Source organism: Urtica dioica, chromosome 7 (assembly GCF_054948205.1).
Source record: "Urtica dioica subsp. dioica isolate 48M chromosome 7, U.dioica_male_clone48M_v1_H2, whole genome shotgun sequence".
Taxonomy (NCBI): domain Eukaryota; kingdom Viridiplantae; phylum Streptophyta; class Magnoliopsida; order Rosales; family Urticaceae; genus Urtica; species Urtica dioica.
Window position 1 is genome coordinate 39,906,282 of NC_142762.1, and position 25,178 is coordinate 39,931,459.

The 25,178-nt window shown below is 35.0% G+C and overlaps 3 protein-coding genes across 3 annotated transcripts; 1 reads left to right on the plus strand and 2 right to left on the minus strand.

The window, feature by feature from the left end:
• Positions 1–5,992: 5,992 nt before the first annotated feature.
• LOC149391516 (uncharacterized) lies at positions 5,993–7,528 on the minus strand. Its single transcript, XM_089620812.1, has 3 exons — positions 7,194–7,528; positions 6,700–7,082; positions 5,993–6,609 (listed from the first exon to the last, which is right to left on the minus strand). The coding sequence occupies exons 1-3, from the start codon at positions 7,252–7,254 to the stop codon at positions 6,160–6,162; spliced, it is 894 nt and encodes a 297-aa protein (XP_089476938.1). The 5' UTR covers positions 7,255–7,528; the 3' UTR covers positions 5,993–6,159.
• A 10,849-nt stretch (positions 7,529–18,377) lies between these two features.
• Positions 18,378–20,857, minus strand: LOC149391517 (Tetratricopeptide repeat (TPR)-like superfamily protein). The gene has a single exon (XM_089619211.1). The coding sequence runs from the start codon at positions 20,720–20,722 to the stop codon at positions 18,701–18,703; it is 2,022 nt and encodes a 673-aa protein (XP_089475337.1). The 5' UTR covers positions 20,723–20,857; the 3' UTR covers positions 18,378–18,700.
• Positions 20,799–25,026, plus strand: LOC149391518 (alpha/beta-Hydrolases superfamily protein). Its single transcript, XM_089619212.1, has 13 exons — positions 20,799–21,235; positions 21,544–21,666; positions 21,772–21,798; positions 21,983–22,073; positions 22,598–22,641; positions 22,872–22,970; positions 23,065–23,122; positions 23,214–23,266; positions 23,603–23,704; positions 23,852–23,917; positions 24,091–24,212; positions 24,310–24,481; positions 24,580–25,026. The coding sequence occupies exons 1-13, from the start codon at positions 21,119–21,121 to the stop codon at positions 24,646–24,648; spliced, it is 1,143 nt and encodes a 380-aa protein (XP_089475338.1). The 5' UTR covers positions 20,799–21,118; the 3' UTR covers positions 24,649–25,026.
• The last annotated feature ends 152 nt before the right edge of the window (positions 25,027–25,178 follow it).

Below are 25,178 nucleotides of genomic sequence, written 5' to 3' on the forward strand. Positions count from 1 at the left end.
AAACACCAAGCTTCTACAACGTTTAGCCATAAGCGTTGTAGAAACACCAAACTTCTACAACGCTTAGCCATAAGCGTTGTAGAAGCACCCAGTTTCTACAACACTTAACCGTAAGCGTTGTAGAATATGGGTTGTAGAATCCAACATTTGTAGTAGTGATTCCTCGTAAATTCGACATATGTACTTAGAAATCTATACTACTTGTGCAATACGTACATTTGCATGGTAAAAATATCAACAATAGTCACACCCACCCGGTTTGATTAATGCAACCTTGAGCCACTAAATGCGCTTTGAGTTTATTTAAAATACCTTCTTGATATTCATTTACCAAAAAATTCCATGTGTTCCAAAGCAAAAGACTTCGTTCTTAGCTACCAGCCATCTAAGCGTTCATCGTTGTGGTCCTGCCGACATATTTAAGAGCTTTAGTTACATTGAGGGACTCTTGTTTTCCACGAGCAACCTTAGCTTAATCATTAACCACAAGATTTCTAACTAAGGGAGATCAGTCATGCAACACATGAACAATCTCTACACATGTAGCAGCACACTGATATGCAACAGCGCAACCAACGTCGTCATCAATTGCCTTAGCACTACTACAAAAAATAGTTTTATAAGCGACTGTATTTTTAGAAATGACAAGTTGCTTTTAGTTAGAAACGGCTGGTCGCTTCTTTCTCCAAACGCCCAATAATAATAAAATTAAATTAAAATTTTGAAATCGATGAAGAAACTACCATAATCGAGTCACACACCCTACACAAGGCTAGAACGAGAAATATAATACATACTTAAATGTCAGAGAATATGATAACTAATTTTGGATTTTATCTTAAAAGCATAATTGTGGTTCACTACATTAAAATATCTTTAATCGACAGTGTCATCATGCTACAATTGTATGCATCGACAGACGTACAAAATAATTTCTATACATCAATACTTTTTAGGGTACGAGTCTATGTATTTCAATGACGCCTCTTAGTTTTGTTTTTTTTTTGTTTTTTTTTTTTTTTCAATTGTTGTGGTCCAATAAATCACATGTTTAGTTTTTACGTTTTTAGTTAAAAACTAAATATTGTATCTTATCATCAGTCATAATTTTAAAAAAAAAATTATCTATATAAATTGCAATTGATTAAATGTCGGTATAAATAATTGAAGACCTATTGTACTATAACAATAGGTTCGTGCATAAAACATGTTATAATTGAAAGTCAGCAATATATGGCAATAATTTATCGAGATCTCATACGTATATTTATTCTATTTAAATAATTAACCCTGAGCTCGATCCCAAATAATCATGTACTCTGACCGTCTGACGTCGGCGCCAATTAAATTTTAATTAAAGATATATAAATTAGTGTTTAATGCATAGTGATATTTCAAATGGGTATTTGAACTTTGAATAAAGCTAAAGAATTAAAGAATTATGTTTTTCACGGTCATACAATTTGTTAGATTCATTATTATTAGTGCGTATATATTTTAAAAGAGTCTTACGTCGCGGCTGTTTCTAAAAAAGTAACAGCTATTACCATATTTGTTGTAGTGACTTATCTGTTCTCAGTATTAAGTAGGCTTTATATATTTTTTTTAGTCGAAAGCATATCCACGATACATTAGACAAGCGAATTTATTCTTATCTAGCTAGGTTCAGGATATGCCTTAAACTAAGAGGCTATTCACTTGTATGTTATATGAAAATGTTCTACCCTTGTCTTTATATATGCGCTCTATGTTTTTCTATTCATTGTATATAAATTTAAAATTCATGATATTCTTTAATAAATAAATAAAAAAACATTGTAGATTTGTAGTAAAAAATAAATTATAAAATTGGGATATAACAACGTTTGCAAACGTTTAGAAAATAACCAATGACAATTATATTTGACTTAAATATCCTCTTGTTAAACATGCTATAATTAATAAAAAAAATGTAAATAATTTAAAAAATTCGACAATTAATGACAAGTGTTATGGGCTCCGAATTTCTAGAAAAATTTCAACATACTTTCTTAATTACAAATAAAATTTTCAAAAATTTCATTTCTTAGCTTTTTCTGTAAACCCAAAAACCCAAACTAGTCTTCATTAAATTTCCATTTATTTCCAAAAAAAAATCTGGAAATTTCCAGTTATTTCCATAAATTACATAAATTTATAGTTTCTCATAGAAAAAGCTTGGAGTATCACTGAGAAAAAAGGACGACAATAATGACGATCCTGAAGTTTATTATGCCTTGGTCTTGAAAATGCGGATAAAAAATCATGTCTCGCCGGTGAACGAAAAATGTACCAATGGTTGACTCCGGTGAAATTCTACAACAGTAGACAAGACCTTTCATCTTTTTTGTTCAATAATATAACAAAGTGGATGATTGACTCATTTCATACTAGAAATAATCACAGGAAATCTTTTGATAATGCAGATTCCTATTTCTCAATGATATCCCACGATCAAGACAATTGGCTGAATCCCGTGAAACCATTTCATAGAAGCTCATTGCAATAAAGTGTCGGTATTTTGGTGGTTTATAACTGAGGACGAGTTTTTGGAGTTAGCTTTCCCTCGCGGGATCGCGACCCTTTGTCCCGGTCATTGTAGCGCGTGTGATTCGCCCGAGAGAACACAATTACCGCGAGCAAACATAGTAATGATGAGGAACGCATTTTTGCTATGCTACTAATACTTGCTCCGATATTCTACCCCCGTCTGGCTGAGGAATAATTTCGGGGCGTAAAACATAAAAATATGACAGGTGGCATACTATATTTTTAAAATACACAATTAATGGGCTATTTTTGAAGCTCTCCTCACCACGAATTCGTAGGATTTGGAATCACTCAATTCGAGTTCATATGAGGAAGATATGGACTTTTGAAGTTTTGATGAGTAAAAAAAACTGCCGCTTTAAACGAATGATATACTTGAAAATTCAAATTGTTTATTCAAGTGTCACCTCATCTGTTTGACTATTTTTAATAAGTTTCCAAACGTTGATTATATCCTAGATCTTTGGAATGACCTACTAATTATAAGTTACAACTTAAAAAAAAAAATAATAATTGAATTGAAAAGGACTTAGTTTAGGGCTATATCTTTATTAAGTTATTTACCTATAAAAAAACACTTGATACTGAATATATATTTTCTAAATTGAAATCATAATATTCCAACAAAATTATATCTTAATTTATAATTGAAATTGTGTTAATAAAATAAATATTAATTTTTGTATCTTAAATCGTGTGATTCTAAAAATACAGATTGCTATTGCTTTCAATAAATTCAATAATATTAAATTCGAGTGATCATGTGTCAATAACGTTCTCATTTGTTACATATAGTCAAACGGAACGGATCTAGAAAATCCTTTTCAATTTCCTAAATATTATAACTCTAGCTTTCTGTTTATGATTTAATTGAAATAAATTTTTTAGTTTTTTAAACAACATCATTGCATACATTTTTATTATTATCCATACTATTTCGGCCGATTTTTTTCTTATTACTAGACATATTTTATTTATCTTTTGAATGATATATGAGCAAAAGTTCTGTTTCAATTTCTGTGAGAATTCCATCCATTCCGGAGTGGAACATTCCATTCCGATTTGGATTGTAATTGAAAATTTAAGAAGAAAAAAATTATGGTTTCATCTAGGAGCTTATTTTGTAATCAATATATCAAATAAAATTTAATATTTCTTTTCATATCAATTTTTTTTTTAAACGATACTTTCACAAAATAATAACTTTTCATGAATAAACATGATATTCCAAATTTTTACTCCATTTAAATTTTCACTGACCGAGGTTTTTATTAAATCGAACAACTAAAATTATGCGAGATCGACATTTTAAAGTTTACTTTGAGAAGTTGATTGCGGAAGAATTACTTGATATTCAGTATTAAAATTTCAAGTTATTTATTTAAAAACGATGATTAAATTGTAATATTTACTAAGCTAATATTACGGACTTCAAATTTTATCCCGAATACTAAAATAGATAGTCTATAATTATTCAAAGCCCATGCCAATTTGAATCAATATAATCACATGTTTTCTCTTAGAAAGAATAGGATTTATGATCAGTTGTGCAGTTATGGTTATTAATTTATTTTTAGGCTTCTGTATGCAAATTGCAAATACGCAGAGAAAGGGAAGGCTAGTTAGATTCCATAGAGCATTAGGAGTCAAACAAAGATGACGGATTTGGGTCCCACTTCTGACAATGAGAGAGACATGAAGGAGCTACTGAAAGTCACAGTAGCTTTTATTTTTATTATTATTATATTATTTTCATCTGTTTCTTTCCCACCTAAAGTGGGGAAAGAAAATATATAATTCATAAAGTGGAAAATGACTCGTGTCACCTTTACCTCCATATGTTTAAAACCTACTCTTTAGTCTAAAGTCTAATCTAAGCTTTGCCAAAAAGTTAAGAAAAGTTAAAGCTAGCTACTACCAGATCTACAATTCAATGGATTTCATAACATGCTACAACAAAAAAAAGTTTCAATTTTAGCTGATTTTACAAGAACAATTCATTATAATTTTTTGTAAGAGAACAAGTTGGGTTGATTGAACTTATTACAAGGCCAATTCTATATCTTTTGTAGGGAAATTAAGGGAAAGATGGTTTATCTATATATATGGATGCCATTAGTTGCACAACTAAAACGTTCCTAGAAAAAAAAAAAAAAGAAGGCTTAGGATTTCATATAGTTGGAAAGTTTCTGTGGTTAGTAAAAAAGTTTAATTGATTGTGTTATTGCATAAATAAGTTTTTATATACATGCTCTCTCTCTCTTTTCCTTTTCATTTTCCTGAATTAACGCAATTGTGTCGTTTTCATGTCACACTTTGTGGTAATTAATATTGTTACAAGGGTGATTCATATGGTCAAACCATACGCTAAGCAATTGTAATTGAGTATGGTTTAATATAGAGCCGTTGATATACGATTAAACCTATCTATTTTTAATTCTCATGTATTCTTCTTCTTCTTTCCGTCATGACTCATGACCCGTTTATTTTGAAGTCTAAAATGAGGAGATAATAATATTACTTGAGGTGTGACTTGTGATTGGGTAATAATGTTAATTTAGAAAATTCGAGGTATATTAGAAATCAATTCTCTGAAAATTTGAGCTAAGTTCTGAAAAAGAGATTATGTTCATATGTGGTGTTGAGAAGTTGTACGTACAGCATATATATTGATCTCTTGCTGTGTTGTTAAGAAGTAGTCTGTGTACTTCTTCACCAACCACATGGGCTTGATAGTCCCTCATCAGAAAACCCCATCAAGATTTGAGCGAAAAATATGAAATAATAATAAACAAAAAATTAAAAATTAAAACGTCCAACTGGCCGGGTTTCTCTTGTTTGACACAGACCGCTGCAAGTTTTTATATAAAATCACATCTAAAAGAATAAATAGGGTGTTGGTGTAGGTCCACTTTAATACGTGGAAGAGAAGATAAGGGAAAAAAAAAATCGGTAATCCCTGCTTGGATTCGTTATTTTAGTACGAAACTATTAGTATTTGAATCGAAAATTTATAAAACGTGTTTTTTGAAATATCAACTTATAACTCCGATTCATTTGATACGAGTATCGGAGTATGGCATATTAAAAGTGTCCCTTGTTTGTTTTGAGCATGTATTAGCCACAGAGAGACCAACAATAGAATATACATTTCATAAACATGGGGCTCGACAAGTCATGCATGCACCACCATGCAGTCACAAATGATTTTGTCTCTGAATTCGATATGGGTTTTATTTTACATTATATATGTATATTATATATATTTATTCCCCACACGAACAGTAATAATTATTAAACGCTGATGATCATCGACACTACTATTGTACCGTTTGTAGAATCACACGTGTGTGTGCACGTACTAATATATATATATATACATATATATATATAGGAAATAACATTATTGCGAAAAAAAAAAAAATATATATATATATATATATATATATATATATATATTATTAATAACAAAACAAAGAGAAACGAAGCTTAACTTAAGTGTCCTAAGAGCATCATTATCATCACGAGATCGCAAAAGGACAAATATATGTAAAGGCACGTTTTTTTCTCCAAGTCCACCTCTCTTTTTCATCACTGCTGATCACGAGGGAAGTACCAATACAGAGTCGGAGCTTGATCGACGGAGAAGAAGTTATTGCAGTTGTTTGGCTCCTCCGACCCGGCAAACGGACTGATCATCAAATGCGGCTGATCTTGACACGCCTTCACCGGAAAATCAGGAGCTCTCGAGGCCTCCGGCGACTGAAACGGCCAGTTCGTCATCAGCGAGTTCGACGAAGACGAAGACGATGAAGAAGACCCGTTCAGCGCCAGAGAGAACTTCAAGCTTCCGTGATGGTCTTCGAGCCCCGACGACGACGATGGCGGCTTCACCGCCGCAAGCGAAGAGCGTTGACTCGCCTGAAAGTCGTCGGTGGTGTCTTTCTCGTCGTCGTTTTCCGAAGCCGGAGATTCTTCTTTCATAGACTCGCTGCTCTCTTCGCTCTCTCCTCTGCACACTTTTTCCTTCAACAGTCTAACCTGAAACCCATAAAAAAAAAAAAAGCTGATTAAATCATATCTCGCTTGCACGTACGTATGATTATATATAGTATATATATGCTTATATACCTTGTCTATGAGACATTGGTTCTGTTGCTGGAGATCTTCGTAGCTGAGCTTGAGAGAGTTGTAATTGGCCTTGAGAACACCGTAATCCTTCTCCAACTGCTTTGTCTTCCAGCGAGCTCGGCGATTCTGAAACCAAATGGCGACTTGTCTGGGTTGGAGTCCAAGCTCGTCGGCGAGCTTGGCTTTCCTCTCCGGCTCGAGCTTGTTCTCAACCTCGAAGTGCTTCTCCAGAGCCTTCACTTGCTCTGAGCTCAGCCGCCTTTTTTTGCCGGCGAATAATTCCTCGCCGCAGTCTTCTTGGTCCAAGCTCTCGAGCATCGCCTGAAATTCTCTGCTGTACCCTTTGTTTCCCTCTGAGTACTTGTCCTCTTCCTCCATATTATCTGTCATATATAATATAGTACTCCAAATTAACTACTTGGAACGTATATATATATACATACATACATGTATATAACCCTACAGAAAGGTAAAGACATGGACTTGGGAATTACCTTGTGGCGGGCAAATGGAGATGAGAGCGCCCAAAGACTCTGGACTATCAAACCTCTTCATTGCGATTTTCTTTTTCTATGAGATGGATTTGAAATCGAGAGAGGTACGTAGAAGAGTGTGTGTAGCGAGAGACCTATAAACTAAATCGGCCAAAGAGACAGAGAGAGAGAGAGAGAGAAAGGCAGAGAAGCAATTAGGCACTTATTTCCAGGTAATCATAAACTAATCAATTTCACTGCCAGAGAGAGAGAAACACAAGACTATAGGCTATAGCCACTACACTATGCCCTACTCCTTTTTTTTTAATAGCTATTTTGCACAAATTTATCGTGGTTTGAAGAGAGGGTGGGAAAAGTATATATATACACACACACATCCAAATGGGAGTTAGGGGTGAAAGTGATTGTAAGACTAAGACTTTGACAATTGACATCATACGTATGTATATACTATATACTAGCTAGTTTTCATCCTCTCACTCTCCTTGGACTGAGGGAATTAACTACTGTGATTTACTAAAGTACATTTTTTTTACTCTCGTTGTGTGAAAATAAAATGATGATAATGTTGTAGCATCGATCGTACAACTATGAAAACGAGGTAGGACTGCTACGCATTAGCATGTCGTCCACATGCTTTTTTGGGTGGGTTGGCCTGCATGTGTCATATGTAACATATGTTATAACTTTGCGAGTTTAAACTTTCTACAAGACAAAATTGAAAATTGAAGAATGATGAGCAAGGAAGGAGCTACAACAGACAGAGATGAGAGAAAGAGAAAGTAATTTGTTTGGTATTATTGAGTTTTGGAGCCTAATTCATAGCTTAGATTGCTCGGATAAGAACTTCGACAAAATTCACGCATATTATTTAGGCAGGGGCGGACTCAGGTGCAAGCTTCAGGTGGCCTGGCCCCCTCTAAGCCCCAATTTTCGAGCTTAAAAAAAAAAATTCAGCCTAAATTCATATTTGACCCCTCATCTCCTCAAAGTCTGGATCCGCCACTGTATTTAGGTGAGGGGTATTTTCAAGCTTATATCTGTTTATATTAAAAAAAAATTATATTTGCAGTCTTGACACCGGTGTTATTTGTAAAGCACAGATAAGAGTTGTAAACATAACTATCAATTTGGATAATATTGTGAAGCTTCCGGCAATAAAACTCGCATTGAAAATGAAAAACTATAAATTTGTGTGTTCTTTTTATTTTAATAATTAATTTTCTTGAGTCATTGATTTTAATTTATCAGTAAGACTAAGAAGTTTAACAGTTATTATGTCACATATCGACCTGCTAGTTATGCGACATAATCACTTAAATCACTTTTGGCTGAACATTATTAGTATTGTGAGTGATAATAAGATACTCTTATCAAATAACTATAAATCTATCGATATCTCTCTCGGTTATCGGTATCTTGATAAAATTATCTTATCGGTATTTGATTGGTAACCATATTTAAATCCTTGTGTGTTACTATATATATATATATATATATATATATATATATATATATATATATATTTATTGCGCCTCAACTATTTAAGCAAATTTTATATTTATTGAAATAAACTCATTAATTTGCGAATAATATTTTATTCCACCCAGGTTTTGAGCAAAATCTAGAACACCTATGAGATTCGTTATTTCAACTTTCTAATTTACTTGAACATAATTACAAGAGCTGATCAGTCAACATGGCTACTAACAAAGGCGGAGTCATCTTAGGCCCAAAGTGGATTAATGTCCCCGAACTTTTAAAAGTTAAATTTTTATACTTAAATAATCTTAAAAAGAATAAAAAAATTCCTAATATTTTATATTTTTAGACCAAAATTATATGGTTTTTTTTTTATATTTGTTCTTATAGAATTTTTTTATCCTTGCATGCCTCTAATAAATTTACAATTTTTACATGAAAAATTTTCACTTTCATATTTATTCCTCTTGAATATTTTTTTTCTTACTCGATAATTTTTTTAAAAAAATTGATCAAAGTGGACGAAGTCTCAACTCTCTACTACAATTAATATATTGGTATCTCGTAATACTCTTCTAGAAAATAAATTTCTTTTCCGAATTAGACTGTTCAAGAAGACAGAATTGAGAGGGAATGACAGCAAACAGAGGACAGCGAGATCGTGACCAAAATTAATTTGCAAAGCAATTTAATCTGTTATGTCAAGTAAACTCTCACATATATTTATGGTTAACGGAACACACTGGGATACTCAAGCAAATTTAGAACGTCTTAAGGCTCTTTTATGTATTGTTTATTTCTTATAACTTATTCGGACGAAGTATTAGTTGGCATTTCATCATATAATCATATTCATTTTGATTATTATTTTATATATGAATCAGATATTGCTAAGATCGAGAGCCTTCTTTGACACGTACACATGCAACATAGTGATCTTATAAGTTATAATTATGTTGTTCCGACAAATTCCAATCCTAATAGAATAATCTTTTTGTGATGATCTGGTGCAGGTTAAAATTGTAAGAACATGCTTAATGACAGCGTCACAGAAATATAGTTGCATTCACAGCCAATCTTTTATATTAATAAGGCTAAAATTAAAAGGCTGGTATACTGTGATAATATTATGGAAACCCATTGATTGCTGTCGCTGACTTAATTCTTTTCCAATAAACAAAATAAAATAAAAACAAGAGAGATACCCAACGACAAAAAACAGGCCTTGAGTGGGTCACAAGTAACACTGCCAGTTTCAGATTGATATGTAGCATAAGAAACTACTTTTTATTTTTTTATTTTTTTTATTTTTTTTAGCATTAAATTTTTTTCATCTCCAATCACAACACTGCTGAATTTCACATTAAAAATACTATTTATTATTATTATATTATTAAAATCAATAAAACAGTACAATAAAATTGGTTTGGTAGTAAAATTGATAATCAATTAAAACTAATATTATATAAAACTATTCTATTTCATTTTACCGTGTGATACAGTAACGCGTCAAATTTGGCGTGATACTGTACACACACTAAAATATAGTATTGTATTTGTAATGTGATTGGAGAAGATTTTGCACTATATTTGTTGATATACCGTGTGGTAAGAGTTGGCCTAAGGATTCCCAACTTTAAGAGCATCTTCAATGCAGATGCAAATTTTTTTACGGCTCCACTCATTTTTATTTTTCATCTGTTTAAAAAAATATATTTTGGATATATTCTTTTTCACTTTAATTTTCTTAGAATTATAATTTTAACCCGCTTGTACTTTTATATTTTACAAATTTGAATAAAATAATTATTTTTTTCTTATCACCAAATTTATATATGTCTTTTATATGTACAAAAACGTATGAAATAAAAAATTATTCATCTATTACATAAAACATGCTAATTTATTGATTGATAAGAAAATACATTTATTGATGAACAAACACGAATTTTCCTTAAGAAAAAGATGAGGAACAACTATGACAACATGGTGTTTCTAATTCTACCAATGCATTCGGGCATTATTTGACAATATTGGTATCTGGAGCTGATTTTCCACACTCCTGGCTAGATTTTCATATAAGTCTGAGTAACATGAAATTATGAAGGAGTGTCTTTAAGTTTTTCATTTTTTTTTTTGTCTTTGTTACTTTTATTTGGGTCAATTAGGAAAATAGCAAATTTAAACGTTTGACATTGCTAAATAGCTAACGGTTGATATATTCTATAGGTAAATAGCCACTTTCATATGTAAATATTAGGTAAATAGTCACTCTTATATACCAAACGTTAGTTATTTACCAAATATTTACGTCTGAAAGTGACTATTTATCTAAGATTTACCAAAGGTTGACTATTTAGCAATGTCAAACGTTTAAATTGACTATTTTCCCTAATTTTTTGTTTTTATTTCAATTGTGTAGTAGTATTGTGGCTTGATTGTAGTTGTTTTGGTTTTTTTTTTTTTTTATATGTTTTTGTTATTTTTATTTCAATTATCTATGTAGTAGTGCGGTTTAATTGTAGTAGTTTTAATTTTTTTAATGTATGAACTGTATTTGAATTGATGTATTTTAGAATATATATTTAAATATTTATATTCAATTAATAATTTAAGCAATTTTATTAAAAATATGTACATTAGGGGACAAAGTTGTAACTACAAATTTGAATTAGGATCAATTTTATGATTCTTAAAAAATTAATATTAAATAAATTTATGCATCACCACTATTGTAAAGAGATGCAAATATAAAAAATGCTTTAAAATTTGCATTTTAATTGAAGCAAATTCTCTAAAAAGTGAATGCAATTTATAATTCCATTGGAGATGGTCTAACGAAACAAACAAAAAAAAAATAGATAAATCATAGAGTACTAGTCTCCAGTGGATTCAGAGACTCTCCACTACTACACAAGTTCTTTATAATCAGAAGATTCAGAGCCCATGGATTTTAACCGTAGATATTGCGACATCATACTCATATTTACTTTCTCAGTTTTTCTTTTTTACTTCCCTACCAGTTTACTAGTTGTAGTCTCTTTCTTTAAATCAAATTGCGTTAACCTCATATATGATTTTCACATACTTATTTATCATCCTGGATTGATTCTTGTAACAACTTGCGCAATTGTTTATCAGTTTTGAATATAATACTTCAGTCTCCAATCATTGATTCCACAATACATAATAAATATAAATGAATTCATTAATAGATAATCTAAATTCTGTTGTTAAAACCATGAACAAAACCAGTTCAAAATATTATAATTTTTTTAGAGCAGTGCTTAAATTAAACAATAGTGCGTTAGACTTATACTAATTCCAATCTTTAGGTGACTTAATTAGCATTTTTTAAGGGTCGCAGTAGCTATTTATTCATATGAAATGTTAAATTTTTTTAAATAACCAAATAACCATAAATGCATTTTTTTTAAACCTAAATATTTCTACATATATCTTTATATATATTTTTTTCGGATTAGAATATATTAATTATTCCGCAACAACACGCGTGCATATATTGATTGTTAAAATATAAGGTCAAAACTAACCAATTTATATATAAATAAAAAGAAACAATTATAAGATAAGATTAAGATAGCCATCTCTAGTGTAGGATACTTATTACAGACATACATAACTTATATTAATGAAAGAGAAGGTCAAATATGCACCGACTACAACATAACTTATATAATAGATTACCGATCTAAAGGAACATCAAGCATTAATGAAAATTGCGTGTACTATACCGCTATGATTTTGCTCCGAGTTTCACGAGTTTTTTGCTTGTTTGTTTGTAATTTCAATCTCATGGATGTGAAATAGGCACGTAGTCTTATAACTTAAAATTCAACAATTATGGCTGAGTGAAAAACATAATTAAGAAAAATATGGGGAAAAGAAGACGCAATATGGACATTGTTCTTCACTTCTTCCAGTAGCTACCTCGCTAGATAAGTTAAGCCTACAATGAAACTATGAGTTAAAAATCACCGGGAGGAATTAATTAAGAGTCCATTAAAAAAATAACCAATTTAAACGTTTAATATTGTTAAATAGTCAACGTTTGATTTTTTTTTAATAAGTTAGCCACTTTCAAATGTAAATTTTAGATAAAAAGACACTTTCATATACCAAACGTTGATTATTTACTTAAGATTTACGTAAAAAAGTAACTATTTACTTAAGATTTATCAAACGTTAGCTATTTAGTAATATCAAACGTTTAAATCAATTATTTTCCTACTGTTATCATTAAGAAAATGCCAAAAAATAAAAAAATTCCAGCCAATTCAATTTATGTTTATAATGTAATTGTATTAAAAAGTGTCTCGATTTGACACGTTGAAAAGTGATGAAAAAAGACATATCTTTAGATTTTGTTGTTCTTAATCTTAGCTATCCAATAGAATTTACAATAATGAAATGAGAATATTTTTAAAGGTTTTTGGTGGGTGGGATAAAAACTGACAAACTTACACAAGTTGGATATGATTGAATAAGAAGGTTGTTAGACACTGGAATTGGAATGTAGCATTTACTTTTCATCGTTCTCATTATAAGCATTGGTGTTAGAGCAATAATTAACCTTAGGGTATGATTTTTTTTTTCTTTTCTTATTTAGTTGCTATTCAATAGTATGATATACATTTGTTGTTCAACAACATTACGATAGTGTTGAAAGAAACTCCTCATTCTACAAATAGTTGAGTTATAAAAAATAAAGTTCCGCAGAGCTAATTCACAGCTAATTCACACCGACGCACACACAATTACAAATATATATATATACACACACACACACACACACACACACACACACACGCATACAGCAACATAAACAGTCCAAGTTCTACCTTGGAAACAACAAAATGATTGTATTTTCTGTTCCCTTTTTAAAAGTTCAAATTTCAGTGAAGCAATCAACACAGTGAAGACTCAAAAAGCAATAAAAGTCGCAATAAACAGCTGTCAGTTCATTGGTAATTCATATTTGTTATATTATATTTTCATATCATCAATCTGAATCAAGGAAAAATCAGAATCTTAGCTATGTTCTTATTTGTTGCAATGTCTCTATCATATTGGTGCAAATTAGCAGAGACAAAATCGATTAGTAAAATATTTCTTAATGAAACAGCATAAGGACTAGAGATCCGTTTCCAAATTATATTTTGCTTATTCTATTATTGATATGTACAAATTAATGAGTTAGTTCATAATTTATCATCAAATATAATATCAAGCTAGCTCTGGGCTCTACAAAGTTCCATCACACAAATTAGGAGAAGTAAACTTGATGTAATGAATGGAAGTGGACTGCTTAAAAAAAAGACCATATGGTCCAGTTAATTTGTTTTTAATTAATTATATATATAATTATTAAATATGTATATGTGTGTATACATATATTACTATTGATGAAAGAATGTTTTAGAAGAGAGAGATCGGTCAGTTACAAGTGTACGAAAATCCTAGAGTTCAAAATAAAGATTATGATATCTACATTTTGTGAATCAGAAAACATATGTATCATTATTAATTTACTTAACTCATCCTGGCTTCACGGTTCGGAACCACACGGAAGGAAGGAATTCCTTTACCTGCGTGTGCCTCACGGTATTGCCGTGTACCGTGAGCCTTGGAAATGGAAGAAAAATTTCCGCCACATGTCGGAAGTGGGATAGGAAGTTCGGAAATGATGTCAGGCTTGTTGTACCGTTGGCAAGGAGAGAGAAAGAAGATGGGCTGTGTGTCAGCGTGTATACAAGTAGCAGAAGAGGAAATTAATTGAAAAATAGACGTTTGGCTTCACGTTATTGGCTGTTTTATTTTTAAATTTGATTTTTTATTTTTTTAATTCTTTATTGGAAGTTAATGGAAATATGTATTTCCATTAAGTGTAACGGAAATTCCATTTCCAATAAACAATGGAAGGCACCAAAATGCCTAATGGAAATACCATTTCCAATAAGCAATGGAAGGTGGCTTATTGGAAATGGAATTTCCATTACCTTCCATTGCCCAGGTTGAGATGTAACTATTATACCATTTATAAAATTTTAGTGTTATCATTAAAGAAGCTCAACCTTTCAACCTTTTTTGTAACTCCATTAGTAATCAGTTCACTATGTACTCCGAAAAGTATTTTTTGAACTTGAAGCAAAAATCTTATTACGTAAATAAAAAGAAAGAAAAAGGAGTCGAACAGTGTAGTAATAATAATCCGCTGATTTATGAATGTAGTCTGTAAGTGTATGACAAGTGTAGCTCTATAGGATAGAGACCAAAGATTGAAAATCATTTCTTGTACATGAATTGTATGTCGCTTTACTTTAAACCAAAAAGGTGATCCCATCAATTATTTTTGACGACCTTTAGTGGCTAAGAACTTATCATTGACAATAGTATCCTAGTTTGGATTTCATGTGTATGGAATATGGATATGAAAAATGCACGTAGCGCTCGAATGTTTGCAAATGATTTCGATTTTAAGTATAATATCATATGAAAATATCATCTAACCTGATAAATAAGGGAACAAATGCCGAACGCTTGAGATCCGATCTACGAATTGAGGTTAAATAGGTTAAAGTGATTTATATGTTATAATTTCAACGTTAAAAGAATTGATGGTGAGAAAAAAGATCACTTTAATTGGTCGTTAACTATACTTAAAATAATAATAAAAATACATAGAGGTGGATAATAATAATCGAGGATGTTGGTCAAATCTCTCTCTATATATATTATATTGATAAAGATTATGATTTTTAAATTTGAGAATTCGGAAAACATATATGGTCCATTGGCTATCTAGCCACATGAAATAAAATGTTAGAATTTTGAAGATCTTGCATCTCGTCCGAGTATAAATCTTTCCGATCCGAAAAGATTTGGACTTTTTCCTTTTAATTTATGAACCTATTCTATATAGCATGGGAGTTCGCTGATTGGCTTTTGACATCAGCCGAGCTCATCATATTGTACTCTAGTTTGATGTATCAATAAATAGCCTGTTTTCTTTATTCAATACAATTATTTAATTGTTTTCTCGTTTCTTATACGACGTTCTTCCGAGATCCATATAAATAAATCGAAACAAGAATCTATAATTTTATCTTTTGTTTTCTTCGTGATTGTTGAGGCTTGGAAACGACATAAACATAATACACACCAAACAAAAATTACTTGAACAAAACTATTCTTTTGTAGTCTGACATATCCGAGTTGGGTGCTCTGATATTGCTGAAGTATTGGCCGAAATTTTCATATCCTTATTTTAAGTATTTAATTTTCATAACTTTATTCTATGAGTGTTATCCCAAAATATGTTTTCTTTTTTAGGGTGATTTTCTATATATTAATTTCGTAGTATTAACAAAATATTTAATATTACAATAAATTAATTTGATATTGTTGATATAGAAAAATATTAAATTATTTAATAAGATTATTATTGACATAACAAATCAATAGAGGAGTTAATATGCAATTGATATGAAGTAATATTGAAAAGTATGATGAAAAAAAAATTGATGTTGTAAATTGGAGATGAAAACACTATTCAATGTGATAGTTGCACTAATTTGACGTAAAAGTTACACCAATCTAGTTTTATGGGTTGGAGATAATCTTAACATAAAAAAAGCATCTTTTGAACTTTAAGCAATAATATTATCAATTAGTGAAGTGATAATAATCCGCCGATTTATGAATGTAGTATGTATGTTTATCACGAGTGACTTTCAATCATTTCTTGTACATGAATTGTATGTCGCTATACTTGAAACCAAAAAGGTAATCCCATCAATTATTTTGACGACCTTCAGTGGCTAAGAACTCATCATCTATTAGTTTGGATTTTATGTGTAAGGATATAAAAAGTGCACGTAACGTTCCTATTAGTAGCATCGTTCGTATATTGATAGTTTGATACTATAGACTCTATTAGAGGATTCCCGTATGAAAACACAAGTAATCAATATGATGATGACAAATCAACGTAGATGAGCTGTCTGGCTTAAGAAAAAACAAGGAAAATAAAAGAGTTGTCAAGTAGACTTCGTTGGTCAAACTTATACGGCTACGATATCTGATAATTTCTACTTTTGTGACAAGATCTAAATATCAAGCATCGAAATACCCTTACCGTTACCGTTCCGACCTTTCGAATTTACTGGTAATCCCCCGTACCGTAAAGGAATACCGGAGAAAGCGGGGAAAAAAAAGGGAACCGGTACCGTTGAAGTTACCGTTACCGTAGAGCAATACCGTCAAATACCGTATTTACCGAGGGGAATTCAGAAAAGAAATATACAAAAAAACATACAAAGTACGTAGGATAAAATTCATAAAAAGTGTAGAATGTTTCAACACAATACGAAATTACAAACACAACAAAAAGTAAGTTTAATAACCAAAATGATAAAGTTCAACACAATCCACCAAATACTATTGTTCAACAAATTCAACATAGGAGGGATACAAATGACTACTCAAAGCGACCGTATGCAGCGGTCATACAGTAATCATACCAAGTCATATAATGAGCATATGCACTAAAGGACCTGTTCAAGTGATAGTCGTACTCATACTGAGTTGAACCAACAGACATGGAGTGAAGGGGATAACCTGGAACTGGTTGCACCGTTTCGGGAGCGTAACTTGATGCATAGGAGTCCTGGTAGTTGTAACTGGAAGATCCGTCATCATAAGATGACTCTGTGCCTTGAGGACCAATTGATACCGATCCGAAGTTGTAGGACAAGTCATCAACGTCATTGCTAGACGTAAATGACATGGCATCATTCATACCTCCGCCCTGACCTCCGCGCCCGTATCCTGAATAAAAAAAGGCAGGGTGATGAAGACGATTAAAATCTTCTTGCGATGGTGCGTATCCAAGTTGAGCACCGCCGACATCACCAAATGAGGTGCCTCCAGCAGTAAAGGAACCCCCAGACCGATAGGAACCTCCATCACCTCCCCCTGATCCACCGTCACCTGCACCTCCACCTACTCCGCTTGATCTACGGCTTGAACCTCCGCCATCTGAATCCGAACTATCTCCGGATCCGCGTTGAGGTTGGACGTCCTCGTTCACCACTCGCTCCGGATCAACTCCATGCTCTCGAGCCGCTTCAGCTACTGCCAGATCCGGGTTCTGGTTGACGTCGTCCATGTGAACTTCGTCAATCCAGCGGAGCCTTTCGTCGTCTCCCTCATTGTCATTTCCCGAGCGTTCGAAAGCTCGTTCGATGATATCCAAAGGATCCAGGGGGTTGAGGTTGTTGTCGTGAATCCGAGTTGCTTCACGAAGTTGCAACTTCATGTTGTACGAGCAGAAAACAAGCTTCTCGAGTCTGCTGTACGCTAGACGGTTCCTTTGTTTTGTGTGGACGAGGGCAAATGTACTCCAATTCCTCTCACAAGCGGAGGCGGATGAAGTTTGTGACAAAATTCGAATGGCCAACGTCTGTAAAGTCGGGGTCCAATTTCCGTAAAGCTCCCACCACTCACCTACAATCATGTGATATAAATCATATCATGTCATTTCATACCATTCCATGACATAGTTAATGCATACAATTCATCTCACAAGCTTACTTGCACAAAGGTTGCCTCGTGCCGAAACAGCACTTTGTTGTGAGAAGTCCCATCGAGCGTCTCGAAATGCGATCTAAATAGTAAATATTGATAACCAGCGAGTTATTTGGATCAACATGTGAGTAAAGTGAACCAAATACGGTTTTAATCAGTTTTCTCGCACAAGTACCTAAGTGCTTAGAACATTTGATTCAACAACTCGTTTTAGTCAATTTTGAATAATAATAATAAAAAAATATGTTGCCAAGTCTGTGTTTATACAGTTAACAGAAAGACTACGGTTAAGCTTGAGTTCGGGGTATGATTGTATGATTGACTTGAGAGTTGAGACCTTACTGACTGAGAAGAAGAAAAAAAAAAAAAAAAGACACTGAATCAAAGTTCAATGGTGTCTTTCTTTTCTTCATTTTTCAGTCCTCAAGTTCATCTTCTATAGCAGCATTACAAGTATAACCCTCGTAATCTTTCATCACCTCGGACAACCCGTCCAACAAGCGATAGATCTCGCGCGAGATCGGATTCGCCACATCACCGACAACAAAGGACGAGAATCCGTTCCCGACGTCGACCCAGGCTCGCCCGGGATCTTTTCTAACGCCCGAGTCCCTCATGAAGGTCCTGACCCTCGCCAGGCTGTCCCAACGGCCCGCCGAGGCGTACATATTGGCGATCAAAACGTAATATCCCGAGTGCTTGGGCTTCATCTCGAGAAGCCTCTCCGCGGCCCACTCTCCCGTGTCCACGTCACCGTGGACCCCACAAGCTCCGATCAGCGCGGCCCACATCGCGGGAGTCGGGCTGAATGGCATTTCCGTGATTACGCTCTTCGCTTCGCTGATCAGGCCGGCCCGGCCGAAGAGGTCGACCATGCAAGAATAGTGCTCCAAACGGGGAGTCAGGGTCGATTCGGTCATTCCCTCGAACGCGGCTTTCCCTTGGGCCACGAGGCCCGAGTGGCTACAAGCCGACAAGACCGCGACCATGGTCACGTGGTCGGGCTTTATCCCGAGGCCGGTCATCTCTTCGAAGAGCTTCATCGCGGCCGAGCCCTCGCCTTGAATCCCGTGCCCGGCGATCATCGAAGTGTAGGTCACCTCGTCTTTCTCGGCCAACGAGTCGAACACTCTCTCGGCCTCTCTCACCCTCCCCGACCTAGCGTACATGTCCACGATCGCGTTCCATAGAAGGAGATATTCCGCGAAGTCTCGTCGTTTCAAGATGTAGCCGTGGAACTCCTTTCCGTGCTGGAGATTCGCCACCCTGGCGCACAAGGGTAAAAGGCTGGCTATCGTCACGTAGCTCGGCTCGATCCCGGAGAAGAGCATTTCCCTGAAGAGAGACGAGGCTTCCTCGGCTCGGTCCATGTGGGCGTAGCCGGAGAGGAGAGAGTTCCACGAGATTACGGTCTTGTTCTCGATCAGCCTGAACATGGATTCGGCGCGACCGAGGTCTTCGCATCTGCAGTACATCGTGATCAACGCGTTCTTGAAATTGTCGAGCCTGTCGAAACCGCGCTGAATCGCGTATCCGTGAATCTCGTGACCCAACTTGATCGCTCCCACGTGCGAACAAGCCCCCAAACAGATCATCAGCGCGACCGAATCCAATTCCACGCCGCGAGACCTCATCCTCGGAATCAACTGAATCGCCCGCCCGAAATCTCCGGTGCGCAAGAACCCTCCGGCGATCGTGTTCCACGTCACGATGCTTATCACCGCACCCTTGTCCTTCGTACACGCGCTTTCGAACATCTCGAACGCTTCCTTCCACAGACCCTTGGATGCGTAAGCGGAGATCATGGTGTTTAAAGACACCGCGTCTCTCTCGGGCATTTTGTCGAACAGGTCCCGGGCAACCTCCACTAGCCCGAACCTCACGTACATTGATACCAACGCGTTGTGCACGAACAGGCTCCAGGGCTGAGACCCGGCGGCGATGGACACGTGTAACTCTCGACCAAAGTCCACGTCCAGGTTTTCGCCGCACGCCTTGATCACAGCCGGGTAAGTAAAGTTGTCTGGTCTAATCCCTTTACTCACCATTCGTTTGTACGTCGTTATAGCTTCCCCGAAAAGCCTGTTCTTCACGTACGAGAAAACGAGCAAGTTCCAAGGCAAGGTGTGTAACACATTTGAATTCTCGGTCACAACACGGGCTTCGACCAAGAGGTTAAAGGTTGCGTAGAAAGTGACCAGCTTTGGAACCAAACCTGGGTTTCGCTCGAATCCCGAGACGACGAGGTGCGCGTGGATTTGCTTCCCCGGCTCGAGCGAGTGAAGCTCGGCGCAAGAGGCGAGAAGAGAGGACATGCATTGCACGGAAATCTCCGAAGCGGAGACATGTGATTGGACGAGAGAGAAGATCTTGAAGGCTTCCGATAACTGACCTCGGCTCGTAAAGCTCTTGAGGGGCGTGAGAAGAGAATCTATCATAGAAACCTTCGTCGCATATCTCTGTAATTTTGCTTCTCCAAATGAATAAAGATTTCAAGGGTTCTCGGGCTTGTAGTGAAAGAGAGGGTTATTAGGGGTTTCAGAGACAAGACAAGTACAGTTGGCACATTACAGCAAAGGGGTTTTAGAATACGCGCGTCCACGTCAGCAGACGCCGAATAAATAGAAATAAAAAAAATAAATACAAAATGTAGTGTAAGAGGGAACGAACGAACAACGAAGACCACAGAGACAGCCCAGTTTTTTTTCAGCGTCCTTTCTCTTGGTCTCTCCGCCTCACGAATCCCAACTGATCATTGTCGTCTTTCAGCCTTCTCTTCTTCCAAATCCTTCTGAATTCGTCTCTGAACGACGTCGTCTTCGTGAACAACAAAAATGCCGGCGGCGATCTCGAGCCTCGCTACCGGCGGAAGCTCCTCCGTCCGATTTTCCGACCATTCGAATCTTCCGTCGCCTGTTCGAGCTAATTCTAGGGTTTGGTGGCCATTGCATGTGAGTTTTCCGCTTTATTGATTCAGGATCAGTTTTTTTTTTTTTTTTTTTGTAAATTATTGTACATTGTTCATTTTGCAGAGATGTGAAATCTTCAGAATTACAATGTAGATTCTTAAGATGTTGTGCCATAAAAATTTGTTCTAAATTGCCCCTGTATTTTTCAATTCGATCACGAAATGAGTTGGATACAGTGCGGCTAAACATTTTGCCAGACCAGAAAGTTCAAGAATTGTAAAACTATGTGGAATTATAGAGTAGAGCGATCGAGATCAACAAAAGTTTTAAATTAGGTTTTTTTTTTTCAGAAGGATGGGTGGTTAGTTCAAAGGAATTTGAGGAAGGCAAATAAAGGGTCTGGCGTTCGGATGGCTTTGGTAGATGAAAGGCTTACACTTACCAAAGATGTGCCAAAGCCTTCTGAAATCCTTGTAAGCTGTAGCAAAACCAATTGGCATTAAAATGATGTTTGGGCGTTAAATAAAAGTTCGTTTTTGGCTCAACTTTTTTTAAATGGCGTTCCTTTGGGATTGCAGGCTTATGATCTTGTTCAAGGGCCACTAGTAAGTCCTCTCTCTTGTTATTCGCTGCGTACAATTCTAGTTGGTTTACTATGTTTGTGTACTGCGATGCTATATCAGAGTGTATAGTTATAATTGGAAGTAGAATTTTTGTTTTAATTTTGATAACGTAGGTTAAAGAAGGAATTTTTTTATAATTGTTTGTTTTTGGCTTTTGCATCATCAGGTTAGATGGAGTTCTGGAATGAATTCACGGGCTCCCGACCCACCAACGGCTGTTTTTCTCCATGGAATCTTAGGCTGCCGAAAGAATTGGGGTAAGCCCAACATTCTTCTTGAAACTTGTTACAAAATTAGGATTCCCCTCGTAATCAGATTGGTGTCGCTTATCTAGCCCTCATTTTAACTGAGTATGGTACTATCAACTTTGAGACTAGGTTTTAGCATTGACTAAAAAATTTGGTTGCATTTCGGTCTTTCAGTGTCAAAGGAACATTTTCAGATTTGTTCATATATTACCCATGTTTGTGTTTTTGGAATTTTAGAATATGTTTAGGGCAAGAGCCGTCGTGCATGCTATTGTAAATTATCGTGCTTTTGGCAATTTGCTGTCACTTTCATCCTATCGATTTTGTTAAATGTTTTTTTTTTTTATTCTCTTAGCTCTGTAAGCATACATCATTATTACGTGTAGGCTTCTTCCCATATGTGACACTTAGTGTCTTTACCGCCACAGACGAATTCAACTTCAGTCGTAGATTTGCCTAATAAGTCACTTTACCGTTATAGATTTCATATATGGATTGAAAATTCTATATATTTCAGTTTTTCCTCTTTGCAGGAACATTTGCTAGGAGATTGGCGCAAGAGTTTCCAACATGGCAGGTATATTATTTTATTTTTCTCTCTAGCACTTGTATGATTGGCAGAAAAATTGGTGTCTTTTGACGTTTGGAATATCATAATTTTTATCTTTGTGATGACGAATCTTGTAAGAACTTACATGCGAATCTCTCGTGTTCATAAATCTCATAATCATTACTTCAGCTTGCATATTGATTTCTGTTTGTTTGCACTGAGACTTATATATATGGTTTTATTGGTTCCTTCCACAGTTTCTGCTGGTAGACTTGCGGTGTCATGGTGATTCAGCCTCAATGATGAAGAGGGGTCCACATAATGTTGCATCCACTGCTCTTGATGTCTTGAAGCTTGTGCGTGCTTATTTGGTGTTTTCTATCTTCTTCATATTATGCTCTTTATGTCAATCTGTGTTGAGCAAAATGACTGGTTTCTTCCATTGTCTAGATTGGACAGCTTAGAATAACACCTCGTGTTCTTGTTGGTCATAGTTTTGGGGGAAAAGGTATTTTTGATATTTTTTTTTCTCTTCTATATCATTCTTTGTACCAATTTACATCTTCCTGCTCACTGTTCGTGATTAAACTTGTTTGCAGTTGTCTTGAGCATGGTGGAACAAGCTGCGAAACCTCTTGCAAGACCTGTAAAAGTAAGTCTCTTTATGTTTAATATTTTGCAAGCACTATAAACCTGACATTGTGATTATTCAAGTAATGTTGCCTAGCAACTGGAACATGATTCTTTGTGAATAGTATATCCTGTGAGCTTCAAGTCGATCATTGATTCCAAACCCTTAGATAGGGATTTTATGTTGAATCTGTTTAAAAAGATTGATATTTGATTAATTTATATGTTATGAAATATCATTAAAGCTATTGAATTGCAACGAAAAAGTAAAAATTTACGTGTATTATATTCCATACTGTTGGCGAAAAATTATGTTTTTGCTTATTAATTTCCTAGGTCGTGGATTAATTATTTTTAGGTCTGGGTTTTAGATGCTACTCCCGGAAAGGTTCGACCAGGTGGTGATGGGGAGGACCATCCAGAAGAGCTAATATCTTTCTTAACTACATTGCCAAAAGAGGTGATTGCTTAGAAACTGCTAAAACCTTCACAACTGTAGCACGTCATTTTAAAAAAAAAAAATTAGTGGTGTTGGTATTGGATGATATTGTGTTTTCTTGTTTTCCATGGATATGGTATAATTCTTCTAATCTCAATTGCAATGAAGGTCTCTTCAAAGCGGGATATTCTTAATGCTCTTATTCAAAAAGGGTTTTCAAAAGATGTGGCACAGGTACATTTTAAATGTGCTTACGAATATCTTGAATTTAGATATCTGAATCTTCTACATATCCGTATAAGAATATGATGCTTGCTTATTCACGAGCAGTCGAAGTTTCAGGGGATATCATACTTGTTATCATCTTATGCACTTTCTTCTATGAACCTGTAATCCGTTTCATGCAGTGGGTTATTACTAATCTCCGCCCAGCTAATCCTCCAAACGTGTCATCACCAAGCTTCTCATGGGTGTTTGATCTCAATGGAATTTCAGAAATGTATCGATCATATGAGGACTCAAACTTATGGTAACAGCCGAATCACGATACAACCTTAGAACCAGACTCATCGTTGACAAGCTTGTACAATGCAAAAGGTTACCGCTTTTTTTGCATTCTTTTTTAGGAAAGTCGTTGAAGACGTGCCTCGAGGCGTTCATGTGAACTTCTTGAAAGCAGAAAGAAGCTTGCACAGGTGGGCCCTTGAAGATATTCAGAGAATTCATTCCGCAGAGGAGTTAGCTGTTGAAGAGGGAGGCGGCGTTGAAATGCATGTCCTTGAAGATGCCGGCCATTGGGTACCTAATTCATTCATAAATTTCTCAAGTTTGATTCATGTGTATATATATATATATATATATTGCTGTGTAAGAGACTAAGTTTGAGTTTTTAACAGGTACATACAGATAACCCAGATGGGCTCTTCAGGATTCTTTCGTCTTCTTTTCAAGTGGTCAAAACCTGAGAGAAGGTAAAAACATAACATTCCTCATCTTCAGATTTTGCTCTCAAATTAGAGATCGCATAGTAGCGTTGCTCTCTCTCTTTTATTTTTTTCCATCGAAAGTGGCCTAGCGAGCGATTTTGTGTTTTTCCTCCTTCAGTATGTATGTAATCGAGCTGTACGTTATCGAGGGATTTATACTTTGTCAGAATCATTAGGATAAATATTGGAAGAAGATAATATTGGGAGTCGTATAGTCATATAAGTTATTAGGATCTGCTTCAGGCTAGGCATAGTGTAATGCTGAAAATATATGTATTGTTATGATATGTGTTATTTTGTCAAGTGTGGATAACCCGACAATATTTGATAAATCTACGAGGCTACCGTTTCTTTTAATTTTCGGTTTTTTAGGTGAAAGAGGTGTTCTCCGTTTGATGCAGTCATGTAGGTGCCCGAGTTTTTTTTTGCTCTAGTTAATATTCAAATATTAGTTTACGAATAGCAACTCTATATGCGCCGGTAGGTACCAAAGTTGAAAACATATACCC

Coding starts and splice junctions, on each gene's coding strand:
- LOC149391516 (XM_089620812.1), bottom strand. CDS start 7,254: ATGAAGAGGTTTGATAGTCCAGAGTCTTTGGGCGCTCTCATCTCCATT. Junction 7,083..7,193: donor CTCCATTTGCCCGCCACAAG/GTAATTCCCAAG, acceptor TATATATGACAG/ATAATATGGAGGAAGAGGAC. Junction 6,610..6,699: donor ACCAATGTCTCATAGACAAG/GTATATAAGCAT, acceptor TATGGGTTTCAG/GTTAGACTGTTGAAGGAAAA.
- LOC149391517 (XM_089619211.1), bottom strand. CDS start 20,722: ATGATAGATTCTCTTCTCACGCCCCTCAAGAGCTTTACGAGCCGAGGT.
- LOC149391518 (XM_089619212.1), top strand. CDS start 21,119: ATGCCGGCGGCGATCTCGAGCCTCGCTACCGGCGGAAGCTCCTCCGTC. Junction 21,799..21,982: donor ATCTTGTTCAAGGGCCACTA/GTAAGTCCTCTC, acceptor TTGCATCATCAG/GTTAGATGGAGTTCTGGAAT. Junction 23,918..24,090: donor TTTCAAAAGATGTGGCACAG/GTACATTTTAAA, acceptor CGTTTCATGCAG/TGGGTTATTACTAATCTCCG.